At 42.8% G+C, this 20530-nt stretch overlaps 1 protein-coding gene and 1 long non-coding RNA gene across 2 annotated transcripts; one reads left to right on the top strand and one right to left on the bottom strand.

The window, feature by feature from the left end:
* Positions 1-1088: 1088 nt before the first annotated feature.
* FBP1 (fructose-bisphosphatase 1) lies at positions 1089-12177 on the bottom strand. The gene is made up of 7 exons (XM_040579770.1): positions 11956-12177; positions 9268-9430; positions 7614-7706; positions 6491-6634; positions 3591-3728; positions 2482-2601; positions 1089-1486 (listed from the first exon to the last, which is right to left on the bottom strand). The coding sequence occupies exons 1-7, from the start codon at positions 12123-12125 to the stop codon at positions 1295-1297; spliced, it is 1020 nt and encodes a 339-aa protein (XP_040435704.1). The 5' UTR covers positions 12126-12177; the 3' UTR covers positions 1089-1294.
* LOC121081085 lies at positions 7714-19758 on the top strand. Its single transcript, XR_005825577.1, has 3 exons — positions 7714-7907; positions 14044-14047; positions 19747-19758. It is a non-coding gene; the product is annotated as an uncharacterized LOC121081085 (long non-coding RNA).
* The last annotated feature ends 772 nt before the right edge of the window (positions 19759-20530 follow it).

Genomic DNA, 20530 nt, shown 5'->3' with positions numbered 1-20530 from the left:
AGCTCTCACAGAGCATGCCTTCACACCATGGCCTCTACGTTCCCCCACACTCTTTTATTCCATTTTTACAAGAACCCAGCTCAGACAGGCTATCTGCACTGATGGATGCAAAACGCTCAGGGAGGCAGGTTTACTCCCATAGACAGGGGCTCCCAGACCATGGCTTGGGTGAATGTTCAGGGGCAGCCTACCCAAAAGCAACATCAATGTGCCCCTTGGGTTGAGTGTGGCGAAGGTAGGTGGGCAGTGAGAAATGTCCAAGCTTTGCAGACTTGGACTGAAGCAAAGAGCTTGTGAACCAGGGCCATAAACTGTACCCAGAGAGGTGGACAACCCATCTAGCTCCCAAGCACCAAAGTCGTGTTCCTAGCAGCATACTCTGAATCAGCATATTAATTGTCAGCATGCTTTGTGGGAATTCTTCACAACTTAATTTTGCTTGCACAGCAGAGTTCTTTTCCACGGTAATGCACACTCCCAGAATAACACAAAGAACACCTGGTGGGTATTGCTAGCAACACACAGGTTCATTTTTTTCATCAGTCAAGCAGGTTAATTTCTGGCAAAGACAGCCAGATCATCACAGCAGAATGGTACCAAGCTGACTACACATGCTCCCTATCCAATTCAATATCCACCTCCAAAATGTTGTTTTCCATCCTTGTGTAACTGGATCTGATAGAGTGCCAACTGGCAATGTTAACAATATGTGTCAGAATTAACATACCCTAATGTACATGTTTCACAAATGCTAATTCTCAGTCAGAATAAGACCAGACTGAAGTACGGTGACTAACTTCTGTGACCTAAAAACAGCATGTGAAGGTGTCCACATGAGCATTTATATTCATTACCAAAGAACTAGAGACTGGTCTAGGAAGGTTCACTCACTTTAAAAGGCTGCTGAGTCTTCCCCCTGAAATTTTTAGAAGAGCACAGTCAGATATTCTGGCAATAGTCTGTAGCTTATCTGAGAAAGTTGAGTCTTCCCTTAATTACTGAATGCAACACAGTGTTTCCTTGTAGCACAGTGGCTTTTGTGTAATCGCAACTGAGAAATAGAAACGCAAACATGTTTTTCCCTTGCATTTACTTTTAATGCTTCTTTTAATGCCTTTCATTGCACAATGTGATTGCACAATATTTCATTTTTAAAAAAATTTATGAAAACATAGCTCATTTGCTCTCTTGCTACAGAAGTCGGACAGTTCACTCTTGCGCTACTACAGTATGGTCTTTGGTTCAGCTCTAAGGCATTTCTTCCCATCTGCACAATGACTCCAGCAAGCCTTCTTTACTTAGCTGAATGCTTCTTGACTATCTCAAGGTATTCCTTCACATCATCATGAGATCCCAAGACAATAGGCACTCTTTGGTGGATATCCTCAGGCACTATATCTAGTATTGGTTGATGACCAGTTGTTGCTATTCCCCCGGCCTTCTCAATAACAAAAGCCATAGGATTGCATTCGTAAAGCAGTCTCAGCTAGAAGACAAAAATCAAAATGGCAATGGTCAGCCCAGGCAATGCTGGGAATCATGAAATGTAAATACATTTGGTGTTTGATTTAAAAACAGTCAACGCTCCAAGTACTCTGTATCTTATATAAACTTTGACCCAAGAACGAAATTGTCTGCATTTTTCTTTTAAACAAAGCACAGTGAATGCTGGATTTGTCCAGTTTGAGTGCTTTCTCCATAGCTCATATTTGCATTGTGCTCTTTACACAGAGATAAACTCATATGTAAGACACAACCTTTAACAAGGCAGCAGACCACGTAGACCTGTGTGAAAAGAAAGAAAAACACTGGCCCTGAGTGTGCCATTAGGTTTTTCTAATGAGTAACTGCATCTTATCTGCAACCTGAAGCAATAATTTACAGACAATTACAAAACAGATGAAAGGTCCTTGCTGAATAAACAGTCCCCTTGTCAGCCTGTAAGTGTGTGATCTTCCCTGACTGACTGTTGTTGTGGCACAGGCAGCCAAGCATAGCTCCTTCAGATGAGGCAGTGTTATCAACTACAAGATGCAGATGGTTTTCTTTTTGGCAGAGCTCCTCAGAAGGGGTGCACTAGAATTAGGCTTCTTACATACTGGCTTGTAATAGGAATTTCAGGGTATTGTAAGTTGTTTGCTTTGTAATGTTTCACTTGGTTGGGGCCAGCACGGTTTGGCCTCAGATGGTACAGAGAAGCCTGTTTGAACAGCATATCCCCCCGGTACATTCCAGAATCCGAATATGTCTGGGGATAAAGAGAAGTCAGTAAAGTTGAAATAGGCTAGCAGCAGCACTAAAATAGGTGTCTGACAACAGGTTGCTGTCACTTGTGACAGCGTGCAAAGGTAACCGTACCCACACACCAGAAGTGCAAGCTACCAAGTTATAAAACACGTTCTGCAATCAAAACACTGATCTGTGATAGTGAAATATCTAGGTAATGTAGTATTTTATATAATTTGTCTTATTCAGGTTTACCTTTCCTTTGGGACTTTTTGAGTTAGCAGGATACAGAAAAATTCCTCCATACACCAGTGTGCGATGCACATCAGCCACCATAGATCCTATGTACCTCCCACCATATGGTGAACTGCCATCCTACAAAAAGACATTTAAATACATGTAACTTTCCACCACATCAGGTTAATATATGTATTTCCCCCCCCTTCCCTCCCTTAGTGGTCTCACCATCTAATTCCTCCATATGGTGCTTCATTGAAAATATTCCAAGTAGTTTTGGAGAAAATTTCCGTTTCCTCTGAATTTTCTAATCGGGAAAATCCAAGGAAAAGGACTGTCAGAAGATTTCAGAATAGATGAGTGGTGGTGCCAACAGGAAATGCATCCCAGCACTCCATTAGTGCTCTAACCCTTGGAAAATACTGCATTTCTAGTAGCAAAAAGATCAAGTGCTAGGAATTGATGTTGGGTTTCTTTCTTTGTAGCAGAAAAAATTATCAAGGAGCGAAAGAAGCAGTCTTTCCTACTTCTACCCATTTTTGCCAGCTTCTACAACTTTTTGGGTAAGAAAAAGTTAATAGCTGACTACTGATATGATTTCCTTATTATACTGCAGAGAGTGCATCTTAATATCTAAACATACAACACCTTAAGCCTGGCAAGATGCCAGATGAAAATACCAGTCTTTGCAGGAATTCAAGAAAGGGCATGAACACTTAACAATAGTAAATGTTTACACTTCATTGTCAACATAATAACTCCAGTGACGACAGGTGCAAGGCATGAGAACAGACATTTTTACAGGCACTCCTTACAGCTTCAGGCCTCCTGACATCAGGAAGCTGCATGACCACAAAGCGAGACTATGCTAAATTTTCAAGTGAGAGGCCCCCCCCAGGACCCAGCTTGTGTTACCACCTAGCAAGGATCCACTGCCATCCGCACTCAGGTCTCCATCTACTCAGACACATACAGGTTGATTACCAGATGAGACCTTCTCTCTAGTTGGACTACCAAATGCCCAGTAAACAAGCTTTGAACAGTGCATGAGACAGTGATTGATCATGAAGTTGGAAATTATGAATGTTGTTTGTCATCAGAAAGTTTCCTGAAACAGGATCGTTTACCTCAGGGAACTTCTTCTTCTTGAGATACTCTGTGACTGCAGGATCAAAGTATTTAGCATAGCCTTCATTGAGACTGTAGATATTTCCCTTCTTTTTGATTTTCACATCCCTATCCACCAAAATGAATTCTCCAATTGCCTAACAGTATGAAAGAAAAACAATTTGTTAACATTAATTGCTCATTTATTTATAAACTAAGGCAAAACCCAAACATACACGTGATGTATGAAAAATTAACTACTGCTGCCACTTTCTTTAATAATTCAGTACCTATGAAAAGTCATATTTGCAGTCCAGATGTGAAATGTTCCATTGACCCATAAAACACAGACAGACCATGAATCCTGGGGTCAGGCAAGCTTCTTCATACTACCATTCCCAGTTCTCTCACTTTTCTGTGCCAAAAGATGCTGTTGCCTGTAAATCTATTTAGCACTTCATTCTTTTTCTAGACTTACAACAAAAGTACAGCTCTGAGGAGTTTGGAAACTGAGAGTGCCAATTGAAGCAATGCACAAACACTTCAAATAAATGTAGATATTAATAAATTCCAGTTGATCTTAGCTGGAGCTAACTGGAAGCACGGAGTGAAGAGAGCCAATCTGAGTAGCTGAGGGCTGAGGGCTGCTGTGTTTAGTTTTCACTAAAATACATTTCCAAGTGCTAAAAATAACCAAAATAACATGCAAGCATGCTCAAAGTCAAATCTGCTATCCAAATATAGACAAAAATACATGCAGCTACCTAAGCTGTTAGTTAACAGGGAGCACCAAGTTCTATTTCCTGCTGCCTGACCACTGGTAGGTTCTAAAAAATTAATACCGGCACGTGGCAGCACCTGACTAACTTATTACAAAAAAAGGGTCATTAAAGCAAACTTTCTGCTATGATCAATATGACTTTTACTTTAAAACTCATACAGTCAATGTGTGCTAGAATGTCAAATGCATGCACACACATTACTTACTGTTTTACACATCATGGTGGGATCTGAAAATACAGAAGAAGGTTAAATATTTCTGCTTCTCTGGCTTACTATGGTTCTAGCATTAAGGAAAACACAAATCCATGGGCCCCGATGGGATGTCCCCCAATTGCTGAGGGAGCTGGCAGATTTTATTGCTAAGTCAATCTCCATCATCTTTGAAAGGTCATGGAGGCCAGGAGAGATGCCTGAGGACTGGAGGAGAGCCAATGTCACTCCAGTCTTCAAAAGGAGCAAGAAGGAGGACCCAGGCAACTACAGGCCAGTCAGCTTCACCCCCACCCTTGGAAGGTGAGGGAACAGCTCATCCTGGTGGTCATCTCTAAGCACGTGGAGGAAAAGAAGGTTATCAGGAGTAGTTAACATGGATTTGCCAAGGGGAAATCATGCCTGACCAACCTGATAGCTTTCTATGATGGAATGACTGGCTGGGTAGATGAGAGGACAGTGGTGGATGTTGTCTACCTTGACTCAGCAAGGCTTTCAACCCTGTCTCCCACAGCCGCCCCAGGGGAGCGCAGGCCGGGTGGGCTGGGCGCGTGGGCAGGGAGGTGGGCTGGGACCTGGCTGATGGCAGAGCCCAGAGGGCTGTGACCAGCGGCGCAGCCCAGCTGGGGGCCCGCAGCCAGCGCTGTGCCCCGGGGCTCAGCACCGGGTCCCGTCCTGCTCAGCCCACCCACCGGCGCCCCGGGCGAAGGGGCAGAGCGTGCCCGCGGCCAGTTTGCTGGTGGTGCAGCGCTGGGAGGGCGGCTGGTACCCCGGAGGCTGCGCTGCCGTTCAGCGGGGCCCGGGCAGGCTGGGCAGGGGGGCGGGGGGGGGCGTCATGAAGCTCGGCAAAGGCGGGGGTAGGGTCCTGCGCCGGGGGGCAGCGACCCCACGCACCAGCACAGGCTGGGGCTGACCTGCTGGCAGGCAGCTCTGCGGGGAAGGACCTGGGAGGCCTGGAGGGCACCGAGTGGCCCGTGGGCCGGCAGTGTGCCCCGGCGGGCAAGAAGGCCGCTGCCAGCGTGGGCTGCATCAGGAGGAGCGTGGCCAGCGGGGGGAGTGGGGTGTCCTGCCCCTCTGCTCTGCCCTGGTGAGGCCGCACCTGGAGTGCTGTGCCCAGCGCTGGGCTCCCCAGTTCAGGAGAGACAGGGAGCGACTGGAGAGGGGCCAGCGGGGGGCTGCCAAGGGGGTGAGGGGGCTGGAGCATCTCCCTCATGAGGGAAGGCTGAGGGAGCTGGGCCTGTGCAGCCTGGGGAAGAGCAGACTGAGAGGGGATCTTGTTAATGCATGGAAATATCTTCAGGGTGAATGCCAAGAAGACAGGGCCAGGCTCTTTCCAGTCGTGCCCAGCAACAGGACAAGGGGCAATGGGCACAAACACAGGAAGCTCCATCTGAATATGAGGAAAGAATCTTCACTTTGAGGGTGACAGAGCACTGGGACAGGCTGTCCAGAGAGGTTGTGGAGTCTTCTTCTCTGAAGACACTCAAAATGCACCTGGATGTGATCCTGTGCAGTCTGCTCTAGGTGAACCTGCTTTAGCAGGGGGTCAGACTAGATGATCTCCAGAGGTCCTTTCCAATCCTGACCTTTCTGTGACTCTCTGAAATAAGTCTTAAAGGGCATTCTGCATTGCAGAAAACAGATCATTTTAAATATCACATGATCTGGCACATGCGGTATATTTGCTTCACTGACTTGGCTGTCTTCCATTGTTGAATCACACATAGCACCGCTGCAGCGGGCAGGCAGAATGCAAAAATCTCTTGACATGACTGCTGGTCGGTTATTGTCTACTTGGTTTCTCCACATTAGCTTGAAAAATGCTTCCTTGTTCCCTTTTTTTTTTTTTTTTTGTGGGGGAGAACAGTTTTTATATACAATACCTTGTTATTCCTAATAAGGAAAAAAAAATGATAGACATTCTTACCGGATCCAGCATGAAACAGTTGACACCTCCAGCAGAAGTGGCCAGTACCAGCATTGTGGCACTCCCATAGAGAGCATAACCAGCTGCCACAAGATTACGCCCAGGTTGTAAAGCATCCTTCCCAGATGGTTCATCAGGGGACACCTAGAATAAGAAGGAGCATAGTCAACTTTACTTCATTTCTATAGCTGGTACATAACTGGACTATCCAGGGTAGGGAGGGTCTTTTCCATGTCCATGCATAAAGTAACACAAATGCTTCCACAATCCACAACTGAGATTCCTACTGGATGCACTAATACAAATCATACAGAGAAGACAAACAAACTGATCTGGAAATGCTCGTGTATAAACCTAGTTGGAATGCAGGAAACAGGAAAGGATTAAGGAGATAATATAGACTTGTAGGTGATGATGAACACAGTTGGAAGGAAAACCCCGAGGCACAGTTGCAAAGCAAGCAATGAAACATGACTCATGGAGTTCACAGCTGATCAAAGTACTTGGGATTTTTTTGTTTTCTTTTGTTTCACACAAAAATGAAGTTTAAAATAGTTGCTTTGGGATGTATGACATCATACAAAAGATGATTAAAATGGACAGTTGGGTGTGTTTTATCTGACTTTTCCCCTCCTCTTGTGACATGTAAGTCCAGCATTTCAAGCTCCTTCAGACAAGGTTTCTGCCTTTCAGAGTGAATTAGACACTTCAAATGCACATGCCATGTTTCAGCTCTGGTTTGTGTTTGAAGCCTGTCCTCAGGCTAACAGGACTACTAGTACAGAGAACAAGAAAACCTGAAAGTGCATTCCTTAAGTGGATGACAACCAGATGACATTTGTCTCAACACTAACACCTGATTTGTTTGTAAGTGGTAATTCCTTTGGCAGGAATTAAATATCAGCCAGGCTTCTATGTACATACAGATACCTCGTTTTTTAAGAGACTAATGCAAATCCTTCACAAATGTTTTATACAAGTGTCTGTAAAACAGCAGATGTAACTTAAAGCTGGTCTTGAGAGTCTCTTTCACAAAAAAGTTTAATTAGATTTCAAGTTTTCACATGCAATTATATTTCATCAAAAGGTACACAATTTCCTATCCCACATGAAAGCATTTTACCTTTCTATAGATGGCAAAGATGGTCCCAATGGAAACAAGACAGTCAATGTTCGATGAGCCATCTAGAGGGTCTATGCAGACTATGTATTTACCCTAGAAAACACAAAAGAGAGAGCTACGTTAGTGACAGTATTTACCCACTTCCCCTAAATAAAAATACATCAGTAAGTAAATTTTCTAGAGACTTTCTAAGCAATATAAACTGAAAGTCTTTTATATATTATGAAGGAATTGAATTAAAACGTTAAAAATCATTTGGCCCAGATTTCATTCTTGATTACAACTGTGTGATTTGTCCCACAGCAGAAGCTGCGAAATCTTCAAAGCAAGTAACAGATGATGACACAGGGAAGGTGAAGTATTCCTACACAATTTTTAATATTAAAAAAAATAATATTTTTTTTAATGATCAGTTTAGCTTCATCTATCTAATTAATGCCAAACTATTTTGATCAGAGGTCTGGTAATAGCTACCATTTAGGCTACAATTTCTTGTCTCTAACAAAATGGCTTTCTGAATTACAAGGAAGAAGACAAATGAAGATCAGCCTTTTTCACATAGAACAATAATCAGGGACATTAAAAAGGCCTTTAACACCTGACATTTATAAACTATACATTTCACTTTATCTGTGCTCTGAATGAATAGGTAGGCAGAAATTACCTTAACCAGTCTGTGGTCCCATCCTGCTTTTTTAGGGGTTCCCCCTGCAAACAAAGAATGGCTCCTGCCTCTTATTGTATTAAGAATTCCTGTAGGTACAGGAAATTGCCAACACAAGGAAAACAGCTGAATCAACTGTACCTTTCAAATAGCTTGTTTTCCCCTTATTTTATCCAAAGTCATTTTAATAATCATGTGTTAACAATACTAAGTGTTTCTTTGCTCTTTCTTTGATTTCACCCTGCGTGCCAGAATCTTATTTAAGTCCAGCAAAGCTCTGCTCTGGAGGTGGGAATTCTGGGTAGGAATTCTGATAAAAACACCATATTAGCTCACATTTAATTTAGAAAAGCATTAATGCTGAGCCTCCCTCAGTGACTTTTGAGGATCTAAAATCATATTCAGATCTACAGCAATCTTTGTTCATCCAATGCCTATAAAATAAATTTTGAAGATTTCTCAACATGGAGAGAGAGAACTGCTTTGACAAAGCAAACATTATTATACTTTCCAAATCACATTTTAGCTGTTTGCTTTCACTAAATTTTTACTCAGATTTTTACAATATCACACGAAAGTACTAGGCAGGAAAAAAGAATTATCACTCAACAAGTGCATGCAGACTTGTGAATAGAAATTATAATAAATAATAAGTAATTAAAAATTATTTTTGTTTCATTGATGTTAAGTCTTTCACAGGCTTCAAAGAGAATTTACATGAATTAAAGAACTTGAGATTTGACCTGTACAGAACAGCTCCTCAGTGTCCTGCTGACAAAGCTACTTTACAAAAGGGCTTCACTGACTCAGAGCATAGTTCCAGAGATCAGATGGGACAAACAAGAAATGTTTCCTCCACAATTAGGAAAAAGTGGGGGGGAAAAAAAGGTGGGGAGGAACAACAGAGAAAAACATTTAAAACAACAAACATCAATCTTGAGAGCAGAAATAACAGAAACCTTAAAGCTTTAAACCTTTAAAGCTACTAACCCGTTTTTCAGTTTCCACTATCACAGCATCTTTGTTTTCTTCTGACACAATAACACATGTACTGAAGGATGACTTGAGCATGTTAATCACCAGGTCATTGGAAAGGATGTCCAACTTCTTTACTTGATCTCCTGTCACGTTGGTAGACCCAGCAATTCCATAGCTAGAGCAATGGCAAGAGAGAGCATTTTGTGAGAACAGGACACTACGTCTTCCAAAGTGCCCTGTTTCTGGCAACTTTATGCTTGTAAAACAAACAACACTTTTGGATAATATCTCAGTTCTCTAAGCCTGTTTTTTATTTAATGTGTGGTGGATCCCTGCTGAGACCTGCTAACCTTAGCTGTGGCGGCAAATCTAGAAGACACTGTGAGGAACACAAAACAGGGAATAATCTTTCAACAGTCTGTAAACTATGACAAACTCTGGCTGTGAAGGGTGAATTAAAATAATTGTGTTATTTAACAATCTCTTGACTTTAAGACCTAAATACTGTCCCTGAATCCTAGGCTCTGATATAGCTGCATACACTAAAAACTAAAACTTCATTAGAAAACTTACACCTAAAAAGTAACAATGAATGTGACAACACCAGTTACGCTATAACTTCTGCGTGTAATTTGCTCCTGGTTAGCCATATGATGTACAAATTGCAGTAGAAACACTTTGCTCACAGATAAATCAAGATTTTTATGGTTCAATGTTTTCAGGTTTGATTTTACATGGAAACATTTCCTTGAGAATAAAACTGCGAAATACAAATGTGAAATACAAATCCTGCGAGCTAATCAGAATCAAACCATCTGGCATCAGGAAGTACCAGGAGAACTTGCGATAGGTGATTTCAAAAGCATACAAAACAGAATTTTAGCTCTTAGAAGAAAAAAACAAGAGCCAGCTTTGCACACATTCAGATGAGTCTTACATACTTCAGTTACAAGGCTGAATACTGGTATTTCAGGGGTTTTGTAATAACACTGAACACTACTTTAGGAATGTACTGCATTTCTTCAGCTTACGGCATGAGACAAAGAAAAACGCCTGGCATAATTCTCTGTTTCTCTGCTACAGTGGCTTGAGCATTTTTCTGCAAGTGTGAAAATGCTTTTAGAAAACATGTACTTTGAACACTATGCTTGTGAATGGAGGCACAGATCCTCATCCTCAGAGCAAAAACTCCACACAGCCATCAGCTACAGCTCTCACACATCATCTGTTGGGGACTTCTGGGAGGGATCAGCAGGGTGTCCTGCATGGAGCCTGAAGCTGGGAAGGGACTGTGGCTTCCCCAGCTTTCTGCACCTCCACTGCTGAGCAGCACTGCGAATACAGCTGAAACTGAGGACAATCCAAAGAACCGGGCCCCAGCAATCCCTGCTTGTTCACATTCCCTAACAGCCAGGCAAAATTCCACCACAAGCTGTAAAACACAGCCTCACAGTGGGAGATGTACTGCTCGGGGAAGCTCGCAAGCCTGAAGCTGGCTACCCCAGCACTGGTGGAGAGTTAAATCCAGTGTGTGGGATCACAGGGCAAGGCTATCAGCACAGGTATGGAACCTGTGGTAGCTGGCAACAAACACACACGCAGGATGCATAAAGAATGGGAACTTGGGACTGTTACAAATCTGGTCGCAGATGGGAAATCCTGGTCTTTACTGAGAGACGTAGGAGGGACATGAAAAGGCTAGCACATAATGATTAAAAAAATACCACCGTTGTATAAAGTCTGAAGTCAAAACAGTGAAAAATAGTTCAAACATACATAAAGGGAGGATTTTTATTCTCTCTTACAATTACTTCCATATTACTAACTTCAGTCATAATTTTTTTCAGCTTTTTGATACATTTTGTAATAAATATTACTTTGTGTTGCCAGATACCTTTCACTTACATTTTTCACTACAGGGTTTGTAGAGGCAAATTCATTTTTTCTGTACTACATTTTCCATTCAATAATGAAACAACCCATGTCTAAAGCCCTGATCAGCATACAATTAGGCTTATCATATGTGAAATACTTAGGGGGTTTGTTACCTAAGACCAGTTGCAGTCACTTAACATTTCAAGAGCTCTAATTTCCCTCTGATGCATCTCCAGAGCAACTCCCCTCTGACTGGCTGACTACAGACACTACTGTTCCGAACCAGTGCTTTTTCTAAATACCTAAGACAACCAAACCTTCATAGAGAAACTCAAGTTGCTATGATGCAATATGAAAAAAAAACAAAAACACCACTGAATTTGAGTAAATGCCTCATAGCATAAAATGTCGCTTTGATATTAAGCTACTGACTACAATGAGCAAAAAAATCACCCACACGCTGACAGACTTTGTCTTTTAGTCTGTTCGTTTGGTCAACGACAAAACCTGCCGAAGGTTTGCATGAAGGTCTGTTAGCAGCAGACATCTGTCAAAGACTGCATGCCTTATATTATTAAAAAGTCACAGGACCCATTTCACTTGAGTAAATCAAGAGTCCAAGATGCTAAACGAGTTAGTTACAGCTCAATGCAAGTGGGTGGGCGGATGCAACCCCCTTCGCACGCCTGTCGGATGACCCCCACCATCCCCATCCCCACCACCCCGGAGGCGGCAGGATCCTCTGCACCCGCGGGGATGCGGGGAGGGATGCGGGATGCGGGATGCTACCGGCGCGCCACCTCCCGCCGACACCCCGGCACTCACAGGTTGGCGATGCCCGCTTTGCGGACGGCGGTGGAGATGGCTTTGATGGCTGTGCAGAGAGAGTTGAGGAGCTGTGTGAACTCCCCGGTGCCTTTCGCCCGCCTGCCTTCCTCCATCACGAAGCGGGTCATGGTGATGACATTGGTGTCGAAGGCGGAACGGTCCGTCATGGTGGCGGCTCCGGCAGAGTGGGACCGCCGCCGCCGCCGCCGCCGCCACTAGCCCCGGGGGGCGTGCCGGGGGGTGGGGGCGTGGCCTCCGCCCTGCTGGCCCCGCCTGTGCCCGGGCTGGAGGAAGTCGGGGATGGGGTGAGGAGGAGGAGGGGAGCCCGACCCACCTTCCCCCGGGCCCCCCGAAATACCCGCGGCGGGGAAGTCTCGCAAGTACCCTTGGTGTGTTTTTACCAAAGCGCAAAGCGCGGCTCATTCCCGTGCCCTGAGGGGGAGCCAGTGCTGGAGGCACCTGGCATGTGAATGGCACGGGAAGTGAACCGGGACACGGGCCCTGGTAGCTCTTGGTGTTTCACATCAGTGCTCCTGCTGCTGATAGCGCACCCAAAACTTCAGAAGTCAGCTTCGTTTCACCACTACATTGCAAAACTCTGACTGTGGCATGTGGGTTGTGGTGAACTGCACACAACCTACAGAGCAAGGTTAGAATATTCTGCCTCGCAGGAGCTCTCTCATCCTGACTCAGCAGTACAAGAAAAACAGACATTTAGTAACCGATTCTGTGAAGTATTAACTACTTCTCTTTAAAGAGACCATGCTGACCACACGTGCACCAACGTACCCAACACCATAAAAAATCATCAAAGGAACAGCCCCTGGCAGCTGGACCTAACAAGACTTTGTAACAAACTCTCCAAACCTTTTCAATAGAAACATGTAGGTCAAGTCACACTCCAAAAGCTAGAAATTAATGCACCTCATACAAATACTGCTGCAGAACACACCTAGGAACACAGACCCTTCCCTCCTGAATCTCACTGGGTTTTACTCCAGCCTTCCCAATTGTGCAGCAAAATCAAGCAGTATGTTTTGCTGCTCATGTTTGATCAGAAAAATCTAGGCATTAGTAAGTGAAACCAAGGTCACCCAACACCTGACTCTAGACACACTCTTTCACACAATAATTTGACAAGTACAAATCTGGATACGGGTGATCTATACAGTGCAGATTTGTTGTACTACCCATCATTTGGGGAGTACATGGGTACTACTCATAATGTTTGCATTATCCAAGGAGATAAATCCAAGAAATTTTGATTACTTTTCAGTAGAATGTATCCATGGGTTGGATAAGCACAGTGTCAAATCCTAAAATTGCAAATGCAGACTGAAATCGTTCCAGCTGGTGCCAAATGCAGGGCAAAAATCTTTTAAAATGTGCTCATCTTCACATATATATGTTCTTTCTTCATGTAAAGGACATTGCATATCTATGCATCACATACTTCAAAGGTATGCATGTCTTCTGCAACTGCACACAACTTTGGCCTGATTTAGCCAAGTCCAGAATTACAGACAGTCCTGAAGATACCAGACATAAGTAGCTGTAATGCTCTTCTGAGTGGGGTATTTCAGTCTTTGGCAAGTGGTAACCAGACCACCGTCATGTTCTTGGAGTGGCAGGTGGATTTTGGAAAGTTTACACAATGTTGAAATTAGCTCTTTCTTTAAGGGTTAACAATGCTTTGCAACCACCTATAGCAGCTAATCATTCTTAATAGTTGAGAACAATTAACAGCAAAGATCCCATACAATTTTGAATGACTGCACTTAAACTGGGTAGAAGCAAGTAGGCTAGAACAGCCTGGGAATATATATGAGTTATGATAACAAATCCCAGAGCTGCTGATCTGGGACGATTTACCTTAATCGTGAAGACCCTGACAAATATATCAGCAACCTGCAGTAAGAGCTGTACTTCAGTGTAAAATAGCCAAAGATCAGTTCAAAATGGTCACCACCTAAGGTTTTGGTATTCATGCTGGAGGAAAACTAACCTCTTTCATCTTACTCACAGGGCTAAGTATACTCTGCTCAAGTTCTGAGCTGAAACCCATGCCCTTTTGGAGTTGATGAGGTCAGTGGGACAAGAGTTTTACTCCACCACTCCTACTGTGGAAGCTGGGTAGAAACAAGCAAGCTGTGAACTGAAGTAGCAATCATTTGAAAGGATACTGGTTTTGTACTGGTCCATCCAGCTGTGCATTTTCCACTGCAGGGAAGTAACATAGTTATTTTTAGCAGATACACATGTCAATAATCTTCTGCTGCCAAGGCAACTCAATACATTATAAAGTAACTGATTTCCACACCCCTGGCCTTAGAGTATGTACATACATCAGTAATTTCTGGGATTCCACTATAGTGATTAAGGTTGATTTGACGTTAAACTTGACTAAGATCTAATGGTCAAGGGCAGACAAGTTGTAAGAACGTAGAGCTTAATGCTGTAAATTGCTTGATATTTACCTAACTTTTTGGGCAGAATCTGCAACTCACAGTGAGTTCCCTGCTCTGACAACTGGCTGTCTAGCCATGCTATCTAGCTAAATTTCCTTGTAGGAGCCCGACACTGCAGAATAGGTATATCCTGAGATTATTCTGATCAATTCTCAGACATGCATTTGTTAAGAGAAAAGGTCACCGTCTTAGCCAGTGTTATACTATGAGTTTAATTTTTTCCTCTTTGTCAGTATTTTCACGTATCTTAGGACAGTGCAGAAAGATGACAGAAGCAGAATGAAAAAGGACATAACACAAGTGTTAAAAGACATTTGGAATACAGACAAAAAATTTTAACCTCCTAAAACACATACACAGCCCTACAGCAACCCTGCTGTGTGGCAACTGTAAAATCACTCTAAGATTAAAAGTAAGCTCTCCCTAGAAATCAGTAGTTAAACATTTATTGAAAATGAATTTGTGGCATTTGAGAAGACAGGTCAGTGCTGGCTGATTAAACATTGCTGAAACAGCTCACTTCTGTATAGAAGAAAACAGTCTTGTTTGCGAAAAGATGATGTTCAACTAGACACGTTTCACAGATGATTTAGAACTATAAGCATCCACACTACATAACTTCTTTGAAACAAACTTTTCTCCCAGTACATAAAATCCCAAATATGTAACTATTTTGAAAATAAGACCAATGAGAAATCCTCAGGTATTTTGTTATGAAGGTTGCCTCTTGTAGGTGCAAATGACAGCCAAAAAAATAGCAAGAGTGAAACTCCTTCACAAACACCTTTTTTTCCTGAAGTGAGTGTCCATGTGGGAAAGGCAGCTTTAGATCCCACTTTGCTGAGAAAAATTTTTCTTTGTGCAAAGGTCTCACATCTGCGGAAGTTTCATGCTGGCTGAGTGGGCAGAGGATAAAATCCAGCAAGTCACGAGATCCCTCACAAGGCAGTGGTGCAGAGACTCTCCATCTTGTGAGGCCATGGTGTTTAGGGCTGGAGCAGTGTGAAGGGGATGACTGAAGTCCTGACTGCTGCAGGAGGTGGATCAGGAGGAACTGCAGTAGCATGTGCAGGCAGAGAAGAATACCACATGGGCAATCACCAGGCTGATTTCTAGCTAGACAATCTTTTGCCTTCTTTGCTTCAGAAAATGCTTCATTTCACCTACATGAATTTCCTGTGCTGGGGCAGTATCCCAGAATATTTATTTGCTACTGTGACAGCAAAGCACTTCACATCTTGGAACACAGGTGAAAAATACAAGAAGGCGTAAACTTACGTTTAAACTTACATAACTATGAGTACACACTGGCAAAAAAGTAATTTCTTGGCATAGTATCTGTAAAATGGGATTAATTTGATATTATGCATTAAATTATTCTGACAATTGGTGTGAATCCCCCTATGATTAGTAAGCAAAATTGAACTATAAGGTTGATACTGACTAAAATCCAGTGGGAAGGGATTTTCCTGTGCCGTGCTTGCCTACTGCCCTCTTCTGGAAATATGAACACTGTCAGCATTTTAGTGTGAGACTGGCTCTTGTGAGAGTGAGTACCGTTGCAGTTTCCTGTAGGGTGACAAAGCACTTAACATGCAGACAGCAGATCCTGGAAAGGAATGCCTCTGAAATACAAATACCGAACTGTAATTTTTAAACCTCTGTATTTGCTACTTATCCACAGGATTCTACCAGGCAAGCAGAGCAAAGAATGTGCTACTTGAATATTACATTTGCTATCACTTCTCATTTTGTAAAATGTATAAACTAAAAGTCTTTTAAGTAATCACTCCAAGTCTATGTCAACAAAATTAAAAAACCCAAACTGCTAAAAAATGTAGAGATTTCAGTGCGCTCAATACTAAGCTTGGAAGGTAATCAAAGTGTACTTATCATTTTTCACAGTTTACTTCGAAGAAATACATAATACGTATCAACACTGACATAATGTGGCATTTTGTTGTGATTACATGATACAATTTGTCAATGTAATAATCAAATGGAAAAAAGATTGCTTTTTTACATTTAAACTGTGAGTCTGCAAAATTCAAGACTGCCAGGGGAAGAACACTTGGTATAAAAGGTCAAACTGTTCTCATACCCTGATCCTAGCTTAGATTGCTGGGATAAATCTCCCATTAACAGCCTTGTGGATTTAGTTGCTGGCTTAAATACCTGGTTATACTGCTGTGTTTCAAAGTACAATCTGTTCAGGTTTCTCAGATGCTGTTTTTCGGGTGAGTTACATGAGCAGTGTCACAGAGGTTCAGCTGTGAAGATCTAACTTAGGTGGTTTTCTTGGTACTTTTGACTTTACATGATTCAACTCAGAATTTCTAGATAATCTCAAATGTTTATCAGCACAATTAAAAGTATTTCTCTCCATAAAGGTACAGAAGAAAGAGTAGTTGACTTTTCCAGCTTTATTGGCAGTGTAAGGAAGGTCTGACCTGAAACTCTTCTGTTAGTGAGATACATACTATAAAGCATGATGCAGAAATGCAGCGTGATATTCACAAAATACTCCTTTTGTGTAAGCCTTTAAAAACTTGGCCAACAAATGAGTCTGAGTGACTGTTTATAAAGTTATCCCCTGTTGTTCTTTGTATTCAGTTCCATGCTAAAAGTACAGGCAATAAACCCATTTAAAATGACTGATAACTATTACATTTTAAAAATTGATTTTATTCATAGTCTTTATAGTTTGCCACAGCTTCTAAATTCTAAATAAACATTAGTTAATCAGCACAACTGCCTTGTGATGTAGGTGGGAAAGTAGAGAAAACCAAGGAAAAAACTTTATTCTGGGTCACAGAGGAAATTTTTAGCATATGAAAAGCTGGCTGATTACTTTGGGAACTTACACAGTTTGAGAGAGAAATGAAAGAAAATGGGAAAAGGAAGTATTTAACTCAACAATACAAGAACTGCTTTTCTGTCAATTTCCTTTCACTCTAACTTGCTGTTTCTTTGGTGATACAATTTCAGACAGTACAGAAGAAAATAGAGAAGGGACATGCCAAGTCCATACTAGGTCAATTCTGGAAAACTAGCACCAACAGTTCAACCCATACAGCTAGGACACCATTGCAAGATGGTATGACTTTAAAAATGTGAGTGAGAGGTGGGTAGAAAGAAACCTATACTTTAAATTGCTATAAAGTCCATTCCATTATGATAGGATAAATAAACAGTAGCTCAAAATCCTTTTCCATTAATTACTTATTAAATAGCTATAAAATCCTGTTCCAAAGTCAGATTTTATCTTAAAATTTCCCTTCATTGCTACAAGTAGGCTCACTTTACCTATGGCAGTAGTAGCAAAAACATTTCCTCTGATAATAACAGTATTATACATGTATGCGCATTTAGTGCTTTCTTTATACAGCCTCTAGTATGCGAGTGATCTAGTCTGCAACTGGATCTTGCAGGTGGTGGTGCATACAGAAAAGGCACTGTCATCAATCTTACTTGAGATGCATGCTGAGCAACTTTGCTTTGACCTTATATGCTTCTGTTCTGATCAAACAACCTATTGTAAAAATTGTAAATTAATCTGTGTATGAGTACACATGTAGGGTTAAAATGAGAAGGATAATTTTTAAGACTGCTTGAGAATTTAGTTTCATGACTCACACAGATATGAATGGGTTGCGTAGGCTAAACCCCAGCCCTCGCTTTGCAAATGTGCTAGTACGGTTGCCAGCACCTGTTCATCACACAACACAAAGCCGATATCCAAAATACCACATGTGTGAAGACAGGGAGAAACCAGTGTAGACAGCAATGACAGAATCGTGCTTTAGACCACTAGAAAATATGTTTCAGTTTGCTCAGCCTCCAGTATCCAGGCACACTGGTTCCCAGTTGGTTTCAGAACACAGGCAAGAAGACAGCCAAGGGTCGTATCTGGCCCAAGGTCCACCTCCAACCGTAGCAGTCAGAGGTACTGTTTAGGAGAGAATGTGAGCCTGGCCATTCCTGCATTACCTTGCCCTCCTGCTCCTTCCATCCATAACTGGACTAGGGATGCTAGAAGGTCCATCTCTGTCTGTTGATTTAGTGTTCACTGTTCAGGGATGTTTCTGAGAGATAACCTAACAGGAAGCCATAACCAAACCCTAGCACATTGCTAGGTATGGCCCTGCCACCCTAGGAGCCTGATAACAAAGGCAGGTGTTGCTGGTTGTACTTGTTTCTGTGAGTCTGAGGAAAGTAGCATGAACACATGTAGAAGGCAACAAGGATACCAAGGATCCAGCCGGATTTCTTAATGCGACTCCAAGGAAATAGTAAGAGAGACCTTTATGTGTGTGCTGGCTGAGGGAGATCTGAACAACAAGCAAAGAAACTGTCTCAGAGTCTCTTTCCTGTTCTTGAAGGAGACAAAATGTTGCTGTATGCTTTTTATAAGGAAACAGGATAGCAACCAGTGCTTGAAGAAGAGGAAAACATGCATGGGTGCAGCTCAAGCTCAGCAGGAGCCGTAGGCCCCCGCTTCTCTACGTGTATTGGAGGTGTCTGAACTGGCTCCCAGATCCTGTGGCACACAGCGAGAGCCACCGAGACAGCCAAGATCCTCCACATAAGATGTCTCCAGCTGAGCTGGGAACTCAGCACTGGTGCTTAGCCAGGACCTCTTCCTTTTTACGGAGGTGGTATCTTCCCACTGTGAGTACCATTTTTTCTCTGCTCCTTATAAGTTCCACACTTAGGTGGATAGGTGCCCTTATCCCCTGAGACAAGATGCTGACAATCAGGGGAGAGGCAGTGGCTCCCAAGACACACTGCCTCATGGTACAGCAGAACCTTGGCACTGCATGTGGTGCCATTGTCTCTGTGACACACTTATTTTCTAGTTGAAAAGTGTTGGTACAAACATAACACCATGGCCTTGCAGATATCACAGAAACACTTGGTTCCTTGCAGTTCTTCTGCCCCTAGAAACAACTTACAAAACTTGGCAAAGTGTACGAGTAGCATCTAAAGTAATTATGGGGTGAGGCTTGTAGAGTCCATAGCACTGGACAGAAATTTTGTGGTGGAAGAGGTATTCAAGACTGCTCAGTGCTGCCCATGGGAGAATCAGCTTTGACTAGAGAGAGCAAAAAGGGATGCCAGCCTAAAGGGATGCCATCCTGTTACCTCGGAACATAGTCAAGTTGTCTTTTTTCCAGTGCACACTAACTCCACAGGGGATATTTGGCTGATAGATCATCCATCTCAAGCAAAATCTATCACTTTTGGTGACAAGTTTGCAATGGTTTCTCCAACCGCTTTTTTAAAAGAGCAAGTATGAATGATTAGAGGGAGAGACTAGGATCGGAAGTGCTGTGGCACTGAAGGAAGTCTCCCACTAGGGCCAGATGCTGCCACGGTGTGAGCAGGGCCAGAGCACTACAACTGCAGAGCTGACGCCAAAGCATGGCAGAAGCATGTGCATGTGCACACACACACTTCTAGTGGGGCTAATACATCTGGCAGCCTGTTAATTTTTCTGGGTTGATGAGAACCAGACCTGTTGAGGCAGCGATGTGTGGTGTCTGCCTGGCCACAGACCATCTGGAAACTCATTGAATGTGTATTATATCGCCAGAAAGGTGAAGGAAGCCAGATCTCTGATCTCAAATGAGAGACAAGGTGATGGAACAGAAAGTGGCTCAGAAGGCCAAAGTCTGAGAAGACGCTGTCACATGATGGCAGCTGTCAGCTGGGTCATTGGGAAATCTGGAAAGGAGTGTAGGTGAAAACTACCCTCATGAGCACTGAAAAAGAGAAAAGAAGTCCCTTCAGGGTAAAGACAGAGTAACATATAGATAACAATATCTGTGTTCAGCATTGAGGTGATGATTGTTGCTTTCATGCACCTATCAGAAAGAATGTCCATTTAATACATGGGAAGACTTGAGACTCCAGCGCAGAACACTGGTCTGTTTGTGCCCGAGACAACCAGGATAGGATATAGCAGCACCGTGCCTGTGGGTACAAATCAGCACAGAGATTTGGAACTGCTTTCACCGTGGCAAGCTGACTTTAGTGTAAGAAATGGTGCAGCAATTCGTGTCAATGGTCCAGCAATTTGTGTCAATAGAGGGTTTAAAAGG

Source organism: Falco naumanni, chromosome Z (assembly GCF_017639655.2).
Source record: "Falco naumanni isolate bFalNau1 chromosome Z, bFalNau1.pat, whole genome shotgun sequence".
Classification (NCBI taxonomy): Eukaryota; Metazoa; Chordata; class Aves; order Falconiformes; family Falconidae; genus Falco; species Falco naumanni.
This window is presented reverse-complemented; position numbering and strand designations above follow the sequence as displayed.